Source organism: Microtus oregoni, unplaced genomic scaffold (genome assembly GCF_018167655.1).
Source record: "Microtus oregoni isolate MIOR12 unplaced genomic scaffold, Mior012 000007F_ref0000211, whole genome shotgun sequence".
Classification (NCBI taxonomy): domain Eukaryota; kingdom Metazoa; phylum Chordata; class Mammalia; order Rodentia; family Cricetidae; genus Microtus; species Microtus oregoni.
The window spans coordinates 1,838,442-1,861,605 of record NW_024543066.1 but is presented as its reverse complement, the minus strand read 5'-3'; the positions used below and the strand labels follow the sequence as shown (position 1 = coordinate 1,861,605).

The 23,164-nt window shown below is 41.4% G+C and overlaps 1 protein-coding gene and 1 long non-coding RNA gene across 3 annotated transcripts in view; one reads left to right on the top strand and one right to left on the bottom strand.

Annotated features, from left to right (window-relative positions):
- Window positions 1-2,163, bottom strand: part of LOC121450849 — a 49,540-nt gene extending 47,377 nt beyond the window's left edge. The window contains exon 1 of the long non-coding RNA XR_005974642.1: window positions 2,057-2,163. This is a non-coding gene — a long non-coding RNA (uncharacterized LOC121450849). The remainder of the gene's footprint in view (window positions 1-2,056) is intronic.
- On the top strand, window positions 87-23,076 carry Zwint (ZW10 interacting kinetochore protein). Of its 2 annotated transcripts, XM_041656184.1 has the most exons (8): window positions 87-141; window positions 959-1,049; window positions 1,210-1,333; window positions 1,490-1,656; window positions 1,772-1,828; window positions 2,082-2,221; window positions 2,315-2,430; window positions 22,537-23,076. In XM_041656184.1, exons 1-7 carry the CDS (start codon window positions 104-106, stop codon window positions 2,427-2,429), a joined length of 732 nt encoding a protein of 243 aa, XP_041512118.1. In that variant the 5' UTR covers window positions 87-103; the 3' UTR covers window position 2,430; window positions 22,537-23,076. The 2 variants fall into 2 exon arrangements, with proteins under 2 accessions (XP_041512118.1, XP_041512119.1); XM_041656185.1 differs by lacking the exon at window positions 22,537-23,076 and having other exon boundaries at window positions 2,315-2,431.
- Window positions 23,077-23,164: the final 88 nt, after the last annotated feature.

The following is a 23,164-nucleotide window of genomic DNA, read 5'->3' as shown; positions in this document are numbered from 1 at the left end:
AACGAGGTTCCCTTCCTTAGAGTCCCGCCCACCAACACAGAAGCCAATCGCTTGCCTCGGCGCGGAGTTTAGGAGCATCCCAAGGTGCTGCTCGCAGAGAGCTATGGCGGCTCCTGAGAAGCAGGCGGAGGCTACCGAAGAGTGAGTGCGGGTTGGGGGGAGGGGGCGAGTGGCTGGAGACGGTGGCGGCGGCCGAAGTGTGAGTGCCAGGGGGGCGAGCGACTAGGGCAGCGGCTGGGGCTGTCGGGGGCGACCAAAGAGTGAGCGCGGGGGGTGGGGGCGTCTAGGCCGGCGGCTTAGGAGGAACAATGCCACTCTAATTCGGGAGTGCGGCCTTTAAGCGATTGTGTCATCCTGTCCCAGGAGTTCGACCTCAGAGGGATGTTGTTTATCTGTAGCCCTGACTGCCCTAGAATTCGCTCTCTAGACCAGGCTGGCCTCGTACTCACAGAGATCCGCCTGCGTCTGCCTCTGGGATTAAAGGCCTGCGCCACCACCGCCCAGCAACAGTGGAATTTCTAGGCCCTTCTCTGCCTCAAAGTGATAAGAGACCCTTTCTCTCAGCGAGTATGAACCCTGACCCGTTTCTTTGAGCGAGTCTGAGCCCTGAGCTCAGTCTAAGCAGGGGACATGGCGGGGGGGGGGGGTGGGGGTGGGGGGGTGGGATGGCTCCAGGATAGCAGCTGTGAGGAGTCGCAACTACACCCTCCCCTCCCCTCCCCTCCCCTCCCCTCCCCTCCCCTCCCCTCCCCTCCCCTCCCCTCCCCTCCCCGTGAAGGGAGTCTGAGCCCTGCAGCTCTTTGTAAGCAGGGGACTTGGGGGGTGTGGCTTCAGGGGGTGTGTCATGATTTGGGAGCTGCTTAAGGACTCAGAAGAAAGCCTTGTACAGTCCCTGACATGTATGCCTGTGCGCATGTCTTTTAGAGCTACTGTGCACGCCCTCACTTGTTTTCTACAGGGTCCTTGCTGAGGTAGAAGGCATTCTAGAACCTGTAGGCTTGCAGGAAGAAACAGAACTGCCAGCCCGGATCATGGAGGAATTCGTGAGGGTATGTATTAAGGTGGGACCCAGCATTTCAGTAGAGGCTGGTCCTAGGATTGCCTATTGAGATAGCGGGCAACACTGGCAAAGAACAAAGTGGAAGACAGTCTTGGCGTACAGTGTCCAAAGGTAAGGCTAGTCCCTGCTTCTCTCCTCGCTCTGAACAGAACTCCCGGAAGAAAGACAAGCTGCTTTGCAGCCAGCTTCAGGTAGTCAACTTCCTACAGATTTTTCTGGCTCAGGAAGATACTGCCCAGAGCCCAGACAATTTGCTTTCTGAAGACACAAGTCGTGAGTATTTGTGGTGGGGTCTGATCTAAATGGTTGAAGAGGGAGGATGTGAGTTATGTCTGTGTCTAGCTCATGAGAGGACTGTGGCCCAGGGTTATAGGAGGCCAGCTGCAGGCCATTCTCCCTCATGCACTTGTTCTTTGTGGCCCATCTTAGGCCAGAAGGCCACTGAAGCAAAAGAGCAATGGAAGGAACTGAAGGCTGTGTACCAGGATCACGTGGAAGCCATGAAATGTGCCCTGACCCAGGCCTTGCCCCAGGTAGAAGAGGCCCAAAGGAAGTACACTGAGCTCCAGGAGGCATACAAGCAACTTCAGGCTAAGGTACACCTAGAAGACTTGAGAGAAGGAAAGCCCGGAGGGAGGAAGGGGTAAGCTGGGCTGGATTTAGCACTGTCTCCGAACCCAAACATAAGAAGTCATCATTTTCTCCCTGCAGAAGCAAGTACTTGAGGAAAAACTGGAAAGAGCTCAGAAGCAGTGGCAGCTGCACCAGGTAGACTCCTTTCTCCAGGCTCTTCTCTGCCTCAAAGCAATAAGGGACCCTTTCTGTCAGCGAGTGTGAGCCCTGAGCTCAGTCTAAGCAGGGGACATGGCGGGTGTGGCTCCAGGATAGCAGCTGTGATGAGTCAAATCTATACCCTCACCCCCCTCAGAAGGAAGTCTTAGCTCTTTCTAAGCTGGGGACAAGGGGGTGTGGCTTCAGGATAGCAGTCTGAGTTACCTGTGCACTCTCTGTGCCCCCTCAGAAGCGTATCCAGAAGCTGGCAGAGATTTCTGCAGAGGCGAAGGAACGTCAGGCGGGCACTCAGCAGAAGCTTGACCAATCGAATCAGGAACTTGAAACCTTGAAGCTGCAAGAGGGACAGGAAGAGGATAAGCTGCGCAGGTGAGGTCAGGATCTGGGTTGAAGCCTCAGGCAGTCCCCCTCACCCTTCCACCGCCCACACTCCTGTCACTCCACTCAAACTCTGTCCCTTAGGAACCAGACCTACCTCCAGCTGCTGTGCACCCTGCAGAACAAGCCGCAGGTCCCCGAGGCGAAGCCCGAGGACAAAGATGGCGAGGGAAGTGCCCTTCCACCTGAATCTCTGTAAGGTAAGCCGTCAGCTGACCCAGAGCAGAACAGTCCTTTAAAGGGAATTGAGGGAAGCCAGGGACTTGATCTGACTCGTTGCCCAGATTTTATGTCAAGGCCAAAGGCCCACACCCTCCAGCTGGGGCTTCCTGGTTGATGGCTGTAAACACAAAGATCCTCCATCAGGTAGAACCGACTCAGAATTTGATGTCCTTTAATCCAAAACTGAAAGGAAATCCTCTACATCAGAACTTTAATGTGAGGGAACTGGAGTTGGGAGGATAGGGAAAACATGATTGTAAGATTTCTCTATCACTTATGAAAAGGTAATGCTGCGAAGTGTAGTTTAAGTTTTAGAGAATACTATTCGTCATCATTGCCATTTGTTATTGTGCGAGGAAAACAGCTGTAGCCTCAATATAGTCTTTGTTTAATGTTTCCTATGGGTTTGGAATTCTTTATTTTCGCATTGTGTAATTTTTTTTCTACTGGATTATGTTTGTTATTTTTTTTTTTCTATTTATGTGTTCTTGGTTTTCTGAGGTCCGAGAGAAGTGTGTTCAAGTTTTCAACTATGATTACTAATTTACTTATTTTTCTTCATAGTTCTGCTGAGCTTGCTGGTGCATTAACACTCACATGTTTCTACTCATGTTCATTTGTACTTGAAATAGAGATTTTTTTTTTTTGTTAATATTCCTGTGACCTTGCCACTTCTCTTTGCTTTACTTTTGTCTGGATCTCAGTTTTGAGTTTCAATCTTTCTTAATCCTTTTTATTTGTCACTTGTATGCAACAGTTTTGTTACAAAAAAAAATAATGAGAGGGTCGGCTCCGCCGGGGCAAAGACATTCAATTAGGTCAGATCAAACCGAATTAAAATGCCCATCATTTTAAATACTGTGCTCTCGAGGGGCTGAGTGCGTGGTGGGGACACAGGAAAGCAGAGAACACACGTGTTTCTCCTCTGGGAGCCCACTTACATACCCTGTGGGAGTGGTCTTATCCCCTCCCTGGGGCATGCTGGGATTTGGAGTTTAGACCAATATACTGGGGGGGGGGGGGAGGATGGATACCAGTGGCTGGGCCTATGCTCCAGACTTATTCTGGCTTTGTGGGAGCCTAGGCTGTTTGGATGTTCACCTTACTAGACCTGGAAGGAGGTCCTTGGACTCCCCACAGGGCAGGGAACCTGGTCTGAGTGAGAGAGGGGGAGTTGATTGGGGGAGGGGGAGGGATATGGGAGGCGGTGGCAGGGAAGAGACAGAAATCTTTAATAAATAAATAAATAATAAAAATTTTTTAATAAAAATTGTTCATAGTTTAAAAGGTCATAATTCTCAGTTCTATAAAAAAGGATTTCACATGTTGGGGGAATGTTATTTTCAGGTATGTGAATTTTGTTTCTGCTGCATTTGTTTAACTCTGTGAAACTGTGATTCTTTGCCTGTCTAAAACACGTCATGGTCCTAATAAAGAATTGAATGGCCAGTAGCGAGGCGGGAGAAAGGATGTGTGGGGCTGGCAGATAGTGAGGATAAGTAGAAGGAGGGATCTGAAGAGGGGAAGGAGCAGTGAGAGAACAAGGGGAGGAGGATGCCAGTGGCCACCCAGCCAGCCATGGAGTAAGAGTGAACATGGGCTATACACAGGTAAGAAAAGAAAAATCCCAGAGACAAAAGGTAGTCGTGATACTTAAGAAAAGCTGTCTGGAAACAAGCCGAGCTTAGGCTGGGTGTTCGTAAGTAAGAATAAGCCTCTTTGTGTGTTTATTTGGGAGCTGGGTAGTGGGACCCCCAAAAAAACCAAAAGAATAAAACATCACACAACATTCACGTTTGCCATTTTTAATATAATTTCTATTACTTTAATTTTCCTTGTGCCTTAGTTTTAATGTATTGTTTTATTTATTCCTCTAGTCCTTTTTCTTGCCTAGAAGCTCTTCTCTGTAAGATTAGCTATCATTAGCCTGAGGTTATGTATAAGAAATATTGATTTTTTTTCTTAAAAATTGAAAGAACCTGGGAGGCATTACTATTGATATATCATCTCACCTTCAATTAATAAAATACTGTTATTGATCATATTACTTCCAGTCTGTTTGTATTTTCACATATTAGAATTTTAGTTACTCAGTGCTATACTCATATCTACATATAAATTTACCGTTTCCTTTATCTTGGTTTTACATTTTGTTCCTTTCCTAGAATAACTTCATTATATAGGGATATCTCATAATTTCCTTTAAAGTTGGTCTTATTACTTCTGTTGCTGTGAAGAGGCACTGTGACGAAAGCTACTTAGAAAGGAAAGCATTTAGCCTAGGTCTTCCTTATGGTTTCAGAGGGTGAGTTCATGACCCATTCAGGGGGCACTGGAACATGCAATCAGGAATGGCGCTGGGGCTGCAGCTGAGCTCTTACTTTGGTCAATAAGCAATAGGCAGAGAGGAGAGACTGGGTCCATTGGCTGGGCTTTTGAAACCTCACCGCCCACTCCCTGTGACATATCTCCAAAAGGCAACACCTAATTTTTCTCTAAACAGTTGTGCCAACTAGGAACCAAACGTTCAAATCTATGAGCCAGTAGGTCCATGCTCACTCAAGCCACCACAAAGTACAAAGACTGTATGACTTGAACATTTTGTTTCATCTTCAAGGTATAGCCGCATTGTTTACTATGAGAAATCAGCTGCACATTTCAAAGCTCTTTGGGCCTATTTTTCTTCTGAATTTCTTTTTTTAACTTTATCAAGGTAAAATAGAAAAGCAGTACATAGTATTAAGGTATACAATGTGTTTTGATATATGTATATGTTGTGAAATGACGAAATCAAGCCCAATAATATTTATTCAACTTTCTGCATTGAGAGTACTGAAGATACATTTGTTAGCATTTTTTTTTTTTTTTTTTTTTTTGGTTTTTCGAGACAGGGTTTCTCTGTGGCTTTGGAGCCTGTCCTGGAACTAGCTCTGTAGACCAGGCTGGTCTCGAACTCACAGAGATCCGCCTGCCTCTGCCTCCCGAGTGCTGGGATTAAAGGCGTGCGCCACCATCGCCCGGCTTTGTTAGCAATTTTTAAGAGTACAATAAATCAACCTATTACTCTGTTACACACAGTAGGTTGCCAGAACTCATTCATGGGGTCTTACTCTTACTGGCTACTTTGTCATTTTATTATGTTGTGAATAGTTTTTTTGGATTTTGCTATTAATTGAGAAAATACCAGTCTTTTTACATTCTAGAATAGGCCTAGCCTTGTGTTATTCTACAGGAGCATAGTTTTTTAAAATGTCATTGTAATCGTATGTTGCTATCCATTATTCAATCATCTGTTTTTGAATTTTGAATTTTCATTTCAAGATATTATATTGGAGCCCAGTATACTTTAATTTTATGTCTTAAGAATGATGGGCACAGAAATCTTGTCATCATTGTTGGCTAGGTTCCTAGTTTACAGTTCTCATACACTGCCAACATTGCGTGCTACCGTTTGTTTATGTTTGAGTAATCTTACTGTGAGCTCTCCATATCCTGACCTTTGTCTTTGACAACACTTTGTACCTCGTACACAGTTGAAAGGATTCTGCCAGCAGCTAATGGGAATTACCAGTGTGTTGAGAAGGGCGCTGCTTGTTTGTCCCCGCCACTCAGCCACGAAATAAAAACTCAGAAAACCATATTATTTGCAATACTGTTTGGCCAATATCTTAAGCATATTTCTGGCTAAACTCATATCCTAAACTAACCCATCTCTATTATTCTGTATATTGCCACATGGCTGTAGCTTACCAGCTAAAGTTCCCATCATCTGTCTCAGGCAGCAGATCCATAGCTTCTCTTAACTCTGCCTTCCTCCTCCCATGCTATAGGCCAAGCCAGTTTTCTTTATTCATTAAACAATAAAGTCAACACATAGACAGAAGGACCATTTCCCCTTTTCTGGAAGGGTTTAACTTTAACATAATAAAATTACATATAACAAAACAGGTATCAAACAAGAATTACAGTTACAATATTTATATCTACTTTATCTTTTATTATAACTAAAGAAAGCTATAACTGTAAATTCTTAACTCCATCAAAGACTCCAGAAGGATATAATATTACCTAAGTAAATAGGAAGTGCATTGTAGCAACTTCCAAAACTCTAGAATTGACAGAGACATCTCACTGCCTGGACAGTCACCAAAAGTTCTTTTGTACCATTGGGGCATCCATCTTCAGCCTACAGGCCAATAGTATTTGGCAGACTTTTCCAAGAAGAAGGAAATTTCAAAGATAGTTCTGCCTGTATTGGCAAACTGCCAGTCAGTTTCTTCTGTGTCCTGCAGAATGTCTGGCGGACTCTTTCATGAAGCAGGAACAGTAAAGGATGGTCTCACCTTTAGGCAAGCTCAGCAGTCATTTCTCAGTTCAGGCAAGAGCAGTTACTTTCTCAAATGGCTAACCAACTCCATGAGGAACCTCTTCAATGCCTATCTTCCTCTTAAAGTAATTGGTGAAGATGTGTCTCACTGCCATGATAAGCCCTAAGTTTTTAAAACATTTTAAGTTCCATATTCTGAAGATTTCTGAAAGATTAGAAGAATACCTATCCATCCGAAATACATCTTTGTACATCTAGAAAATCTAACATGACTACAAGCTTGACTATTATAGATGATTACCTATTAACCTATATTTCTTAATTATACATTACATTTTTAAATGAACTGCACAATCAATACTTTAATCAAGAGCATATATATGTGTGTGTGTGTATGTGTGTATTTTTCATTATACATAGCCATCCAAGTTCGCACTCCCCTCTTATTCCATCCACTTACCCTTCCACCCCCCATCCACACCTCAGAGAGGGTAAGGCACACTGGTTTGGGGAAGGTCCAAGGCCCTCCCTATTATGTCTAGGCTGAGCAAGGTATCCATCTAAAGAGAATAGGTTCGCGTAAAGCCAGTACAAGCAGTAGGGATAAATCCTGGTGCCATTGCCAGTGGCCCCTCAGTCTGCCCAGCCATGCAACTGTAAATCACGTTCAGAGGGACTAGTTTGGTCCTATGCTTGTTCCTTCCCTGTCTGGCTAGAGTTGGTGAGCTCCCATTAGACTGTTTCAGTGGGTGTACCCATCATGGTCTTGACCTCTTTGCTCATATTCTCATTCTTCCAACTCAAAAATTTTAAAGTACATACTTTTGCTATTCTTTACATCTGCATCCTACCCTAGGTTATATTCCTGGTCTCCAGATGGGTTTTTATCTTTCTCATTAGCATTTTCTAAGGAGCTTTTATTTCTATTGTTTATTTTTCTAAACTCTAGATTTAGATTGAGGCTCCAACTCAGTATGCACAAGGCTCTACATTTAATCCATAGCTCTACAAAACAAGGGATATGACAGGACATTTCAAACCTTGGCCTTTTTACTGCCTTTTTTTTTCTTTTAATGAAATCTTTTTTTTTAAAGTATTTACTTTCTTGTAGCATATATTTTTATTTGCATAATTTAGACAATATTTGGTAAATGAAGGACAAATGTTTTTTCTTTCCTGTGGAGGGTTGTATGTTTTATTGAGGCATTATCATTTTATAAATTTGTTCTTCCAAACTTAGTTATCCAAAAGTATACCAAATTATATGTCATTGGAAATTCCTGCTAACTTTGAAAGTGGAAATTTTTTGTTCACACACTGTTAGTCCTCTCCCATTGTATGACCTTTCTGAGATGAATATATTTCATCCCTATCTTACAGAATATATGTAACTTGCATTAAGCTGTCTTCTCTTTGAGCTTCTTCATGTCTTTGTTATGCTAAGTTTTGAAATACTAGTGGAGTGTGAAATTGATACATTGATTTAATCATTACTCCTAGCCCAGTCTTTGAGTCACCTGTTTGATAGGTAGATTGTTGGGATCTGAAAACCTTGCTGCTTGGATTCACAGTCTATTAACTAGCAAACATGCTCCACGGAAACACTGCACTAGAATCAACATCGCTTATGTGTTTTGAAGTCTTTGCCAAATTTCTTTTGAGAAACATAAATTATTTTACTTTGGTTGAATTAATTTTAAAAAATGTCCTGAAAGAGATTTTTTTCTTTGTGATACACTGTCTCACTTTGTAGTCCAGAATGGCCTTGAATTCATATCCTCCTTCCTCAGCATGGCTAGGATTATAGCTGTTCGCCAACACATCTGGCTAAAAGACTTCTTTGTGGAATCTATAATATATTAAAGATTGGTGCCATATTTTTATGCCTCTATCAAAGTATGTCAGAATTTGACTAGTCTAAAATTTTTTATGCTAAAATTTTTGTGTCATTGTGGGCCTCAGCCATAGATTATGTTTTGCATGTATGTGGAGAGAAAGTGATATCTTGAGGCAGAGCCTGGTGAATATATGTGAATCAGACACTAGTAGTAAATGGTTAATTTAGAACAGTCTGTTTAACAAAGCTTAGTATTATATCTTAGTGAAGCATGATTAATAAAAACTTAGGAACTCACCAAGGCCAGCTGGCCTGGGCCTGAAAAAGCATGGGTTAAAACCGGACTAGCTGAACATAGCGGACAATGAGGACTACTGAGAACTCAAGAACAATGGCAATGGGTTTTTGATCCTACTGCACGTACTGGCTTTGAGGGAGCCTAGGCAGTTTGGATGCTCACCTTACTAGACCTGGATAGAGGTGGGCGGTCCTTGGGCTTCCCACAGGTCAGGGAACCCTGATTGCTCTTTGAGCTGATGAGGGAGGAGGACTTGATTGGGGGAGGGGGAGGGAAATGGGAGGCGGTGGCGGGGAGGAGGCAGAAATCCTTAATAAATAAATTAAAAAAAAAACTTAGGGTCAGAAATTGGGGTTCAACCTGAAGATCTGGAAAGCAAAACAGCCAGCCACTGGCTTATACCTTGACCTCAGTCTGAAATGGTGATTCTGTCTCCAGGAATCTCAGAATGAGACTGTGTTTCAGAGAATGGCCTCCCTCCATCTTATATTTCTCTCTAGGGCTGGGATTAAAGGCGTGTACCACTGGGATTAAAGGTGTATGTCGTTGTGCCTACTGGGATTAAAGGTCTGTAAGGCTGACCAGTGGGACTGTTTACTCTCAGATCTTCAAGCAGTCTTTATTTATTAAAATACAATAGAAATGCTACTACATCTTCGTTTTTGTTTTAGTAACCCCACAATTGTTAGAAATCGTTGTGCTCTTTCTAATTTGAAAACCTTTATTCATAACAATAGTTGCATTGCCTATTTCAATGTGCCATGTACAACCTGACAGAAAATAAGAGTAGAAACACTAAACTCAGTATGTGAATTCAACTACAGAGATGCATAATACATGGACATATATGGTGTATGTCCATGCATACATGCTTTGGGCAGAGAACCAGATTAAGGCGGACCAAGGATATTACTCCTTTCTTAATATTAGGTTTCTGTTTTCAGATACAGATCCAGTCAGCAGACATTTATCTCCATATTCCTCTGTTCAAGACCGCACATAATTTTTTCATCACAAATCAATATGCTGTTTTGTGGCAGATACTTACTGTATACTATTGACGGAAGAATAACTAGAGAACTGGGCGCAGTGTTAGCTCAGTTTCACACATGCCATTACCCAGAGAAAACATCAAATATTTATTGAAGGTACTGTATGCTGAACTTAAGTCCTGAGTATTTAAGACAGTGGTCCTGTACTCTCCAGGTTAGAAATAAGGGAAAAAAATCAGAAAAGCAAATTCTATCCAAAAACGGTAATACCTTGTACCATTTAAGACTAAGAAACAGAACGTTTTGGCCACATCCAGGATCATTACGTTTGTCAGGTTGAAGAAACATCAGGAATGGAATAAAGGAGTGAGAGACGAGTGCAATCAGAAACACTAGGAGCCAAGCAGAGCTTGGAGCAGAGGTTCTAATACAGATAGTTCGGCAACAGACGTAGTGAGTCTCTAAGAGCTTGTGCCATCATGGCTCCATAGAGTCAGAGCCTTAACCCAGAGTGTAGAGAGCCTCTTTAAGAAAGTTCCTACTTTGGCAAAATATCTTCAGTTGCATTTTAATTTGTGGAAGTCATGCCATCAGTGTTTCAGTTGTTGGCAAAATGGGCATCAGTAAAGAAAAACACTAATGCTTCCATCCGAATAGCTTTTGGGTATTTTGGGTACAATGTAATGACATAGTACCACTGAAATCCACTTCAGGCAATTAGATACCAAATGAAAGCAGCGTTGGAGTGGTATCACAATGGAGACTCTTATTTTGCAATGTTGCTATATTAAAAAACCTGCTCTTAAAGAATACAGTGTAGCTTTGAGCTGCAGCATATTATTTTCAGGGATAATGACTAAGGCAGTTGAATGACTCTTTATTCCTAGATGGTGAGCTGGTGATAGTTACCAGTTACAAAAAGGTACCTATGGCAAACCACCTACTTTTGCAGTTGATACTTCATGAAAATAGTTACTAAGAGCTCATGAATGTTGGGAAACATTTTGAGCAATGCAGAATTACTCATTGAGTCTAGGTAATGATAATCTACCTATCAAGGACGTAGGAATTAGTTGGATATGTGAAGGGAAAAGAACCACCATCTGTATATAAAAACATTAAGTACGAGCTGTGCTTAGATATTATTTAGACAGTAGGTGTGCCTTGTCAGTGTGTCAAACATCTTTAATACTTAGATACAGCAATATTCTTGGATTTTTTAAATTTAAAGCCAAGAAAAAATTTCAAGTATCTCTGTCACTCTTGGTACTTAGAGATAAGTTTTTTTAAAAATTATTTTGGGAAATGAATTAAATATTTTTGGTGGCATCAAGGAGATGGCTCAGTTGGTAGTATGCTTCCTGTGTAAAGCATGAGGACCAGAGTTCAGTCCCTTGAATCTGCTTTAAGTACACTAATCATGGTGACAGAAGTCGTTTCGAATCTCAGTTTTACAGAGGTGAAGGCAGGTGTATTCCTGAGGCTCTGAATCGGCAAGCTACAGGTTCAGTGAGTAACTATCTCCCCCATACATGCTAAACATCAGCTGAAGAGGAATGACACCGAAGACTGTCCTTTGAAATCCACACACGTGCATGCACACTGATGCACAAACACATTCACAAGCATACAAATTATTTAAGGGAATACTTGGTACCATTATGGGAATTTTTCTTACCTTCATCTCTTTTTCACAGTTTCAGAGATACTTAGTAACTAGTTCACTACCTCAGTTAAGCCACATTGGTAAGCTGGGTGGTTTTTAAAAGAGTAAGAGTTACTAGAAAAATGTTTCACAGCCAGGAAAGTAAGGGTAGTAAATAGGTCATTTACTATGCATCTTTGTCAATGTTTTGTTGCTATGGTGTCTGTGATAAATAGGTTGAAGGAACCCAAATCTGGGCTCATGATTTCAGACTGCAGTTCTTTTTTTCATGCTTCTGGGGATGTAAAGGGGTTCTGGGACTCTGATGCTGTGGGTATCGTTGCAGAAGGGTGTGATGGAAGAGAGTGCCTCACCTCACAGCAACTAGGAGAGGGAGGGCGCATGTATGTCTATGTGTGCATGCTCCTAAGTGCAAACACAGCTATATACTTAAAGGCACCCCAGTGACCCACTTCCTCCTGTTAGGACCCACCTCCCAATCCATCAGCTGGATTGATCCATTGGTGAATGTTAAGCCCTTGTGATCCACTCACCTCTCCACCAGTCAGGTCCTAGGACTTCAGCATCCAAGCTGTTTTGTGTTCTATTTCATATCTATTGTACAATGATAACTATAGATTGTGTATCTTTTGAGGAAAGTTAAACAGGTATTTCATATGTCCAGAGCATAACTTTTGTATCTAATTAAATATATCTTGGAAAATTGTATTCACCAAAAGTGAAATCACAATGTGATTTAAGGTAAATATTTTTATCAAATTACCTTTCCATAAAATACAAGCATGTTTAACATTTTTTATTTAATATTACTTTGTAAATTTAGTTATGAAGCTGGTGCATTATGTTTTTAGGTGTCTAATATAGAAGAATTTTATATATGTATAAAATTGTGCATAGGTGTATACATATGTAGTGTGTGTGTGAACTCCCAGGCAGCTTCCTTCTTTCTTTCTTTTTTTTTTAGTTGTTAACTTTTCTTTTATTTTTTTAATTTATTTATTTATTAAGGATTTCTGCCTCCCCACCACCGCCTCCCATTTCCCTCCCCCTTCCCCATCAAGTCCCCCTCCCTCATCAGCTCGAAGAGCAATCAGGGTTCCCTGACCCCTGGGAAGTCCAAGGACCGCCCACCTCCATCCAGGTCTAGTAATGTATTCTGCTTTATTTTGTAAAGACTCATTTCATTTGTGAAGACATCTGGAAACTACAGGAATCTTGTCTAACTTTGTTGCAGTCTAGGTTACTATCAGTAGTTTACTCTGTTTATTTTGTATTGGAGTTTTTATTCATTTGTTTATGAAGAAGCTAAATGACTGCTTGGTTCAATTTTTAAATTGTGTCAGGACACGTGTTTACATTCTATGTTATGGTGTATTTCAAGAGATGTTTGCTGCTTTAGAAGATTTTCTGAATTTAACATCATTAAAATTTTGTGAGAATATGTATTTTATTCAGTCATTTGAAGTATATGTAATGCTTCCCACATGGCTAATGGATCATGTAAACAGCAGTATTAAATATGAATTTTCTTCAGGTATGACTATCTTCACAGCCTGAGCTTTGCAGGAACTGTGGATAAAGTGTCTTTATCCTTATAGCAAATCCTCCTAAGCTTTTCCCCTTTATTCCTCTCTGTGCTTAAATAGTGGATACTGGAGACTGGGAGGGGAGGCTCCCCAAATGGAGGGAGTCCAGGTTCTCCAATCTTGCAAGAAACAGCACTGCTGGTCTGCCCAGGAAAGGGAAGAGGCAGGGTGTACACTATATGCTGCCTCCGGAAGAGCTATATCACTTGCAAACATTCTGATATCTCCAAGCAAATATTTTGGAAAAATCCCATTTCTGTTGGTGCTAATACTTTTTTCCTCAATATGAGAAGCTTCAAGGATTATTCATGTCTGGTTTTAAAATAACATAGGATTCAGGTGGATTCTGTGTGCATTAAATTCTGTCCTCCCGAAAATGATGTAAAATGGTATTGTCGCATTTTCTGCTCCACTGTTTCCTTCAAGTGGCCTTTATGGTCAAACACAAAGCCTTATGTGCTTTGATGAAATCATTACTGAACTGCTTGTATCCTTAAATATCTCGTAAGTACTAAACACTGTGTTCTCAGAACTGAATGCCATATTGAATCAGTTACATCATGCTTGGGAAGATGTCTTAAATTTCTAATCCCCTCACACACTGGGAGCTTTCGTGTGCCAGTGAATGCTGCTGCTGCTGCTGCTGCTCCCTGATCTCATTTGTTAAAGTTTGTAAAGGAGGGAAATAGCTGGCATCCTCCTTTTGAGTGTGATGTCTTCTAGCTTCCTTGAGAAGACTGTTGACTGATTGCTCTGTCTTTGAGTCACTTCACACGGGCTTCCACCCTCTACATCCATGCAGTGTCTGCTCTTCTTTACGTTCCATGTCACTCCTATGTCCATGACACTCATCATGAGTTACATCTCCTCTTGAAGATGTCATACTTAAATAGAAAGTTTCCTTTCTTAAAGATCTTTTATTGCATATGGATATTTTTGTTTGTTTATATGCCTGTGTAAAATGTGTGTACTATACCCAAGGAAACTAGAAGAGTGTGTTGAAGCCCTGAGAACTGTAGTTACAGAAGACTGTTAGCGGCCATACTGGTGTTAGAAATTGAACCTGAGTCCTCTGGAAGATGAACCAGGCCTCCTAACTGCCGTGCCATCTGTCTTCCTAGCCCTTCAGTGCAACATTTTTGAGGTTGCAATGATTTCCTTTTATCTACTTTTAATACTTGCTTTTTTGATTGTTCTTAAATAATTTTTATTTTATGTGTATGAGTGTTTGCTTGTATGTATGTATGTATTCCTTTTATGCTTCTGGCTCCAGAAGGAATCATTGAGTCTCTTGGAACTCAATGATAGAGACACTTGTGACCTCCCAAATGGGTGCTGAGAAATAACTAAACTTGGGTCTTCTGTAAGGGAGCCAATACTCCTGCCTGCTGATCTGTTTGTCTCTCCAGACCCTTAGTGTTTGCTTTGTGATGATTCTCTGTTTCAGTCCCGTCTCTCATCTCTCTTCCTTCTCCATACTTCCCCCTAAACTTAAAAGTGTGTCAGATGCTTGCAGAAAGTTTTCTGTAAACTTTACTTTTGACCCTGAATTAATTGATGTAGGAGATTTTATTTACCTATAAACATCCCAAGTGTAATGCCTGTGATTAATAATTGAAGATGTTGATTTTTTTCAATGTCTTTTTTGAATACCTCAAAATAATTGAGTTGCCATAAATACCATAGAGGTGCAAATGCTGGGAAGTCTTTGGTAAGCGATGTCTTTTCTGCATATCTCTCTCTCTCTCTCTCTCTCTCTCTCTCTGTATATATATATATATATATATATATATATATATATATATATATATATATATCTTTGTGTTTGTGTGTGTGTGTAGCTAGCCAATTCTTAAGACTTGAATTAGGTAGGTGCATAGCACAGGTACAGTGATATTTGAAAATAGACCAGGGCAAAATGTGGTAGAAACTTAAGCCATTGGTGCTAGGATAGCTTCCAGAAAGGTGGAGGAAACCTGAAAGTAATAGCATTGAGATAATTGAGAGCTTTGTATCTTTGCAGAATGGCCAGAAAGCCGAGAGTGAGAACAGAGTAAGGAAGTAAGGAACCTGAAGGAGCCAGGTCTATGGGCGCTTTGTGGACTGTGGTTGGTAGTTTAGGATTTATTCTGAGTTAAGCTACCAAGAATTTTAAACAAGACTATTGGGTGTATGTAATTTAAAAGATTTTAAAGCTGCTCTGTGAATAAGTGTAAGATGAGGCAAAAAGGTGATGGTTGATTGAATCATCGTACCTTTGGAAGAGTGATGAACAGTGAGATGTAGATGCATCTAGGAGAAAAGCTGAGACCTGTGCACCTTCTGGATTGCTGAAGAAAAGACAGTGATGTTAATATCATATGGCAAATTGAAACCCGGCAATGGCCTTGTCTTATTTGACAGAATTTATCTCTAGGCAGGGTCTTGTTGGCCTTCTCACTCTTCTGAAGACATTGGTTCTTGTATCTAAAGAGAAACTATGATAGAATAATAAAAGCTAACAGCAGAGACCAGCATAGAATCTCCTATCTCCTAAATAAGATGTCATTCTAGCCCCAGCCCAGCACAACCTCAGGTTGCTGCTGTCAAGCTGCCTTTTTTCCTTTTCTAGAAATTACTTGTCTTGGCTGACAAAAGAGGACTTGGATGGGGTCAGTGATACTGCTTGTCTTTGCTTGACCTTGGTGTTCAAGTTTGCTATGGGAAGTTAGTGGGAAATGCAGCAGGCAAGCATGTAGATGGGGCTCTGTTGGGGAGAGGCCCTGCTGAACCTCCAGATGGAGGTCATCTCCCCACATCTGCACTTCTCAGTATGAAGCCAGCTGCTTTCTAGTTCGTTGGACTCCTCAAGGGATGTTTGTCCTTGGTACTCCGTGCTTCTCTTGTTTAGAATCAGGAAGTTCTATGATTTAGGTGCAGACAAATAATTTAAAGATTATTATTTTTTAAACAGAAAAGAATGTGTGTAACTCTCAAAGGTAGTCCTTTGCAGTAATAAGAGGTATCTGGGACCCTTTCATACCTTCAGAGCATTGGTGGTCCTGTTGTTGCAAAACGTAATCTAATTTAGGATGATTCAGTGAAGCAGGATTTTAGATAAAGAACCTTGAACATTTAATTCCATCTTTTTAAAACATATTTTTTGATTTGTGTGTGTGTAAGCGTGTTTGTGTGTGTATGTGTATGACTGTGCATGCATCTGTCTCTGGGTCTGTGCACATCAGTTGTAGGTATCTGTAGAGGCTGGAAGAATGTGCAGCATTTTTTTTTTAACAGAACTTGCCTCAAGTTTATTTGTAAAAGCAGCATAAGGTCCTGAACATCGTCAAATACTGTGTAGGTGTTCACACCAGTCCATCTGTCTTCACTCTGGCAGACTGCAACCTTTTTTATGGGGCCTTCACAGGGGCCTGGGCACCTTTAGGAGCCTGAGCTGCAGCTGAGGCCTCTGCCTTGGCTTGAACCTTGGGCTTTGTTTTTTGGAGCCTACGACCCCTGGCCATGTAGCTTCTAGTCCGCTTCCCAGGCTTGGGGTGAGCAATTAAAGCCAGACGGGTGAGTTTGCTGCTGGGGCCCTTTGGCACAGTGGGCTTCACCACCTGGGGCTTCACCACCGCCTTGATGGCCTCTGCATGTGTGCTCATGGCCTTTGCATTATTTGCCTGCATCTTCAGGCCTTTCTTGTTGTGCTTCTTGGCAAAGTGCATGTTCCTCAGGAACTTGGGGTCAACCCCCTTGAGAGATTCGTATCTTTGTGACCGGGGTTTCTTGATGCCGTTTCTGTGCCATTTCCGGGACTGGTTGTGTGTGGTGTGGTTCTTGGACTTGGCCATGGCTGGACGGTAATCGGCCGCTCCTGAAGCGCCTGCGACCGGAAGAGGTGTGCAGCATTTTTTAGATCTGGAATTAAAGAACATTAGTGAGCCACCTGACGGGGTGCTGGGAACAAAACTTTGGTTCTCTACAAAAGCACCAAGAGCTCTTAGCCACTGAATCAACTCTGCAGCCCTTCAGTCCCTTCTGCATCATAGCACATGTTTTTGAAATTATGTCTTTATCGACTTTGGTACCAACAGCCTCCCTGATGGTCAAGGTTCTGAAAATAATTCTACACATCATTCTTTACTTTCATACACACATAAAGATAGCTGTGACATGTAAATACCTTTAGCACAATTATAATACTGCTTCAGGGTTAGTTTCAGATATCACAACGTGTTTTCGGGACATTGGCAGGAAGAAATCACACCTATCCTAAGTCATCTGGGAGGATGTGTGAGATGGTGCACCTATGTAGAGTCAGAATGTGAAGGGCACGTAAGCACCAGCAATACTGGATAGCATAGTTTTTGAGTCCATCTTTGGTTAGCCTACTCAAAGACGTGAAAGGAATGATTGCACAGGTATAATTTCCAAAAACTCTATGAAAAGCATTTGTATCCTGGCTGTGATTTGTAAGTTCTGATAGGAACACCCCAGAGTCTGCGTTTTCTAAGTGTTCACAGAGGAAGCCCTGTGCGGGGGTTTCTTCACCTTTTAAGCATCGTATTTCCTGCTTACTCACTAGCTGAATTGCTGTACAGTTTCTTGGTGTCCTGTCATGACTAACTTGAGACTTTCAGTTGTGCAACCGATAATAATACATGTTTTCTTGTTTTTCATTTGCAATTAAGCTTTTGGGTAAATTAATGGCAAAAATGGCATTCTTACAAATAAGGAAAATAACTAGTCCTTTGGTAAAAGGTACTTGGAAATGCTGACACAGATGCTAGAAGACTTGGGGTTAAGGTCGTGGTGATTTGTAAAATAAACATCCATGCTCATGCAGAAGCTGCCAGGTAGCTTCCTGTTCCTTCTTATCCTAAGACACTGATCCATAAAGTAGCATGAACCTCGGCTGCATGCTGTTTTGATTTTAACACAAGTTATATTGGGAACCTTTAGTGTCAATAATGTGTACAGTAGCTTTCTCAGACACCTATTTCTAAGAAATATTGTACACAGTACATGGCATTCATTTTTATCTACTACTAAGTCAGAAACTTTAATGTAATGTAGTTTACATTAAAGCTAGCTAAACTGGCACTCAGGAATTGAGTAATCTCTTGAAAATGACTGGGTGAGTAATGATGACCAAATTTGGATGCAAAATTCTAACTCCAGCTCCCTGTGTAAATTGACTACAGAGAAAGAGGATGCTGTTGTAAAGCTGATTATTTGGCCGTTGTATAATTTAGTGAGCTGGCTAAGAGGACTTCTATGCCTTTCCCAAAGGTCTCATTGTATCCTATTTTGTGAAGTATCTAATTTTCTTCTTCTCACATTGACCTCAACACTCATCATTTGTGTTAGAAGAAACAAGTGCTCACTATTGAGTGTGCCTTGACTTCTCTTTTTGAAAAACAATAGATGTGATGGTGTATACCCATAATCTTTCTTTATCCTTGGAAGGCTAAACTCACTATTAGTTTAAGGTTTCCCTGAGCTGTGTAGTAAGTACCAGGTTAGCCTGGGGCACACAGTGAGACCCTTTCTTTTTTTTTTCCTTTATTTATTTTTACTTAAAAATTTTCACCTCCTCCCCTTCCTCCATCCCCCTCCCCTTCCCTCTTCAGTCCAAAGATCAGTCAGGGTTCCCTGCCCTATGGGAAGTCCAAGGTCCTCCCCCCTCCATCCAGGTCTAGGAAGGTGAGCATCCAAACAGACTAGGCTCCCACAAAGCCAGTACATGCAGTAGAATCAAAACCCAGTGCCATTGTCCTTGGCTTCTCAGTCAGCCCTCCTTGTCTGAAACGTTCAGAAAGTCCGGTTTGACCACATGCTCCATCAGTTCCAGTCCAGCTTGCTTTGGTGAGCTCCCATTAGATCAGTCCCACCGTCTCAGTGGGTGGGCATACTCATCGCAGTCCTAACTTCCTTGCTCATGTTCTCCTTCCTTCTGCTCCTCATTTGGACCTTGGGAGCTCAGTCTAGTGCTCCATTGTGGGTCTCTGTTTCTAGCTTCATCCATCGCCAGAAGAAGGTTCTATGGTGATATGCAAGATATTCATCAGTGTGGCTATAGGATAGGGCTATTTCAGGCTCCCTCTCCTCAGCTGCCCAAGGATCTAGCTGGGGACATCTCCATGGACACCTGGGTACACCTCTAGAGTCAAGTCTCTTGCCAACCCTAAAATGGCTCCCTTAATTAAGATATATACTTCCCTGCTCCCATATCCACCCTTCCTCCATCCCAACTGTCCCATTCCCCCAAGCTCTCCCCATCCCCCCTTACCCCCACCCCATCCCCACCGCCAAGTTTCCAATTTTTGCCTGGCAATCTTGTCTCCTTCCAATATCCAGGAGGATAACTATATGTTTTTCTTTGGGTTCACCTTTTTATTTAGCTTCTCTAGGATTATGGATTATAGGCTCAATGTCCTCACTGTCATTAAGACAAAAAGGCAACCTACTGAATGGGAGAAGATCTTCACCAACCCTGCAACAGACAAAGGTCTGAAATCCAAAATATATAAAGAACTCAAGAAACTAGACCTTAAAATGCTAATTAACCCAATTAAAAAATGGGGCACTGAACTGAACAGAGAATTCTCAACAGAAGAAGTTCAAATGGCCAAAAGACACTTAAGGTCATGCTCAACCTCCTTAGCCATCAGGGAAATGCAAATCAAAACAACTTTCAGATACCATCTTACACCTGTCAGAATGGCTAGAATCAAAAACACCAATGATAGCCTTTGCTGGAGAGGATGTGGAATAAGGGGTACCCTCGTCCATTGCTGGTGGGAATGCAAACTTGTGCAGCCACTTTGGAAATCAGTGTGGCGGTTTCTTAGGAAATTCGGGATCAACCTACCCCAGGATCCAGCAATACCACTCTTGGGAATATACCCAAGAGATGCTCTATCATACTACAAAAGCATTTGTTCAACTATCTTCATAGCAGCATTATTTGTAATAGCCAGAACATGGAAACAACCTAGATGCCCCTGAATGGAAGAATGGATAAAGAAAGTGTGAAATATGTACGCATTAGAGTATTACTCAGCGGTAAAAAAACAATGACATCTTGAATTTTGCATCTAAATGGATGGAAATAGAAAACACTATCCTGAGTGAGGTAACCCAGACCCAAAAAGATGAATATGGTATGTACTCACTCATAAGTGGATTCTAGCCATAAATAAAGGACAGTGAGACCCTTTCTTAAAGAGCAGTGTACACATACACACATACAAACAAAAGCTCTTGGGATAACTCCACAATAAAGGCTGGCTCAGAGAGGCTGGTTTGACTGCAGGTAGTTTCTTGAATTGCTCCTAGAGTTCCGAAAAACTGAAATCTGTAAGAGCTGATAAAACAGAACCTGAAATGGTTCCTCTCTGGTGTGTGATCTGTGAGGGAATTTGCTATCATAATTTAGAAATATTTTTCTATATAAGGTGGAAAACAATAAGACGTGGGTGAAGTTTTCCCTTTTACACTGTATTTATGCATCATCTTGAAGAAAGAAATCAGTGCTACCAAGCTACTCAGTGATGAAGAAAATGAAGCTATTATAAAGCCCAAAGTTAAAACCACCCACTCTGCAACTGTCCTATGACTGACTTGGCCAGCCACATCCTGCTGGGGAGAATGGAGCTTGTTAACAAAAGCTGGGAGTGTGGGGTTGCAAGGTCTTACCAGCAAGCTTTTGGCTGGTTGTTCTGCATGAACGAAGTCTTTCTGCTATTCATACCAAACTTGCCCATTAGTATAGAGTCTAGGGATGTGCTTGTTTGACACTCACATATAGAATGACAAATAATAGCAAATGCTTTTCCAGTTAGCAATTTGTAAAATGATATAGGTGAAAATAGAGTTACTGAAGTGCTACTCAAGTCATAAAATATTTTCCCTAAACTCATTTTCTTTTGTTTTGTTTGTTTGTTTTTGTTTTGTTTTGTTTTGTTTTGGATTTTTCCAGACAGGGTTTCTCCATACCTTTTGGTTCCTGTCCTGGAACTAGCTCTTGTAGACCAGGCTGGCCTCGAACTCACAGAGATCCGCCTGCCTCTGCCTCCCGAGTGCTGGGATTAAAGGCGTGTGCCACCACCGCCTGGCTCATTTTCTTTTTATAATACTTGAAATCCCCCTCCAAAATAAATACTGAGAAATGGAGTAAAACTTATTAAACTCTTAAATATTAGTACAATGTAGTCATGATTTGCAGGCTCTTTTCCAACTTTTGTTTATAACTTAAAAAAATGAATTCAAGTAGACAAATCTTGGCCAAAATAACATTTCAAAATATGCTTTTCATCTTTATTACCATGGTCTCTGGCCCAGCTTTCTCCTGTTTCATCTCTTAATTCTAGGAGCACAACTTACTATGTAGTAATCATGCATTTCAAAATTTTCGCATTCAGCATCATATGGTTGACACTCTAGCACAGATAGTGAAATAAATATAGCAACAAATTATTGAGTGAAAATCTGTCAGGGAAGGAACAGTATTCCATGGGGAGGAGAGTTCCCGTGGATGGTGTTTGTTACGAAAGTACATTAAGTAGAGGAAGATAATCTACACTAATGATAAAAAAGCCACGGGATGAGGACTGAGCCAGTTGAGTTACATGGGATCTGTCTGACTAGATTCTGACAAGGAATCCATGAAGCAGGTTTATTCAGAAAACAACATGAGAGTCATATGTGAAGAAAGATAGTCATTATATGTGAAGAAAGAAACAGAGACAATAACAATAGATGGACCTTGATGACAAAGCGTACAGGACACTGGGTTTGAGCGACTCTGAGAGAAGCATACTAGTGGAAAGCTTTGAGTATGTAATCTGATTTATATTTACAAGGACCACTTGGTGTTTTCTATACAGATTAGAACAGGGATGATATGTTTGAAATACAGTTATTTAGAATTTATGAATACATTTAACAAGGTTGAAAAATGACTAAGATCTAGGCCAGGTACTGTTGGCAGAAAAGTATTATGGATAGTTTGAGCGTCTGTTTTACCCCATTGATTATTCAATCAATATTGAATGTTTGGACTATATGTCAGGGGAGCTCCAACGTGTATTTGTCTTGAACTGGTAGGATCCAGTTTCATGCTGAGAGGAAGAATAGACAGGCCTTGACCTTGGCCAGGAAACAGATAAATGGTGGTTTACAGTGTGCACCCATTCAAATGGCACACTAGACCATTGCATTCAGGTGTCTGGGGACCATAGGTCAGACTGGAATCATGGAGCTTTAGTGCTTCTACTTATGTATCCCTTAAGGCTGGAGTAGCTAATAACAAGTTGTGGCAACAACTAAAGGTAGGGTTGACATCATCAGCTCTTTAACATTGTTCTATCATGCATGTTTATATTTTACAAGGAACAAAAAGACGTACTGGTTTGGCATCGAACATCCTATCCACTGAGAATAAGAAGTCGTGATAATGCTGCGCCTTGAGAAGTGAGATGGTGTCATGATATCATCGAGAGCTAAGGAGTCTGGATTGAAGGAAATCTAGTTTAGACTGATGGTTGTGAAGCCCCTTAGCAGATCTCCAGGACAGGCATAATGAAATGCAGCAGGAGAAGAACTTTCAACAAGACTCGGTGACCTGGATGTCGACCCACTCCATGGAGATAAACCTTCTGGGAGACCTTATATTGTTGGATACATTTATGGAAGTGTAATCTTTCATTGAATTGCTCATTTTTCCCTCACAGTGCAATCTACCTTTTTCTGCCTTCTTTGAAATAAAAAAGATCATACGAACAATGTTTGAGATAAGAGGAACATGAAGATAAGAATTTGTTAGAGAAATTTGCCTCATGACAGTTAAATTATCAATAATTGCTTATTTTAGTTTTTAAAAATTGCTTATTTTAGTTTTTCATTTTACATACCAATCCCAGTTCCCACTCCCTCCCCTCTTCCCATTGCTTCCACCTTCCTTCCCACCCCACCTCCCATCCACTCCTCAGAGAGGATAAGGCACATTGCTAAGGGCAAA

Bases quoted from the DNA above. Each gene is read 5' to 3' on its own strand.
- Zwint (XM_041656184.1), top strand. From the start codon at position 104: ATGGCGGCTCCTGAGAAGCAGGCGGAGGCTACCGAAGA. The intron at 1,050-1,209 runs GTATGTATTAAG...CGCTCTGAACAG, and splicing joins TCATGGAGGAATTCGTGAGG to AACTCCCGGAAGAAAGACAA. The intron at 1,334-1,489 runs GTGAGTATTTGT...GGCCCATCTTAG, and splicing joins GCTTTCTGAAGACACAAGTC to GCCAGAAGGCCACTGAAGCA.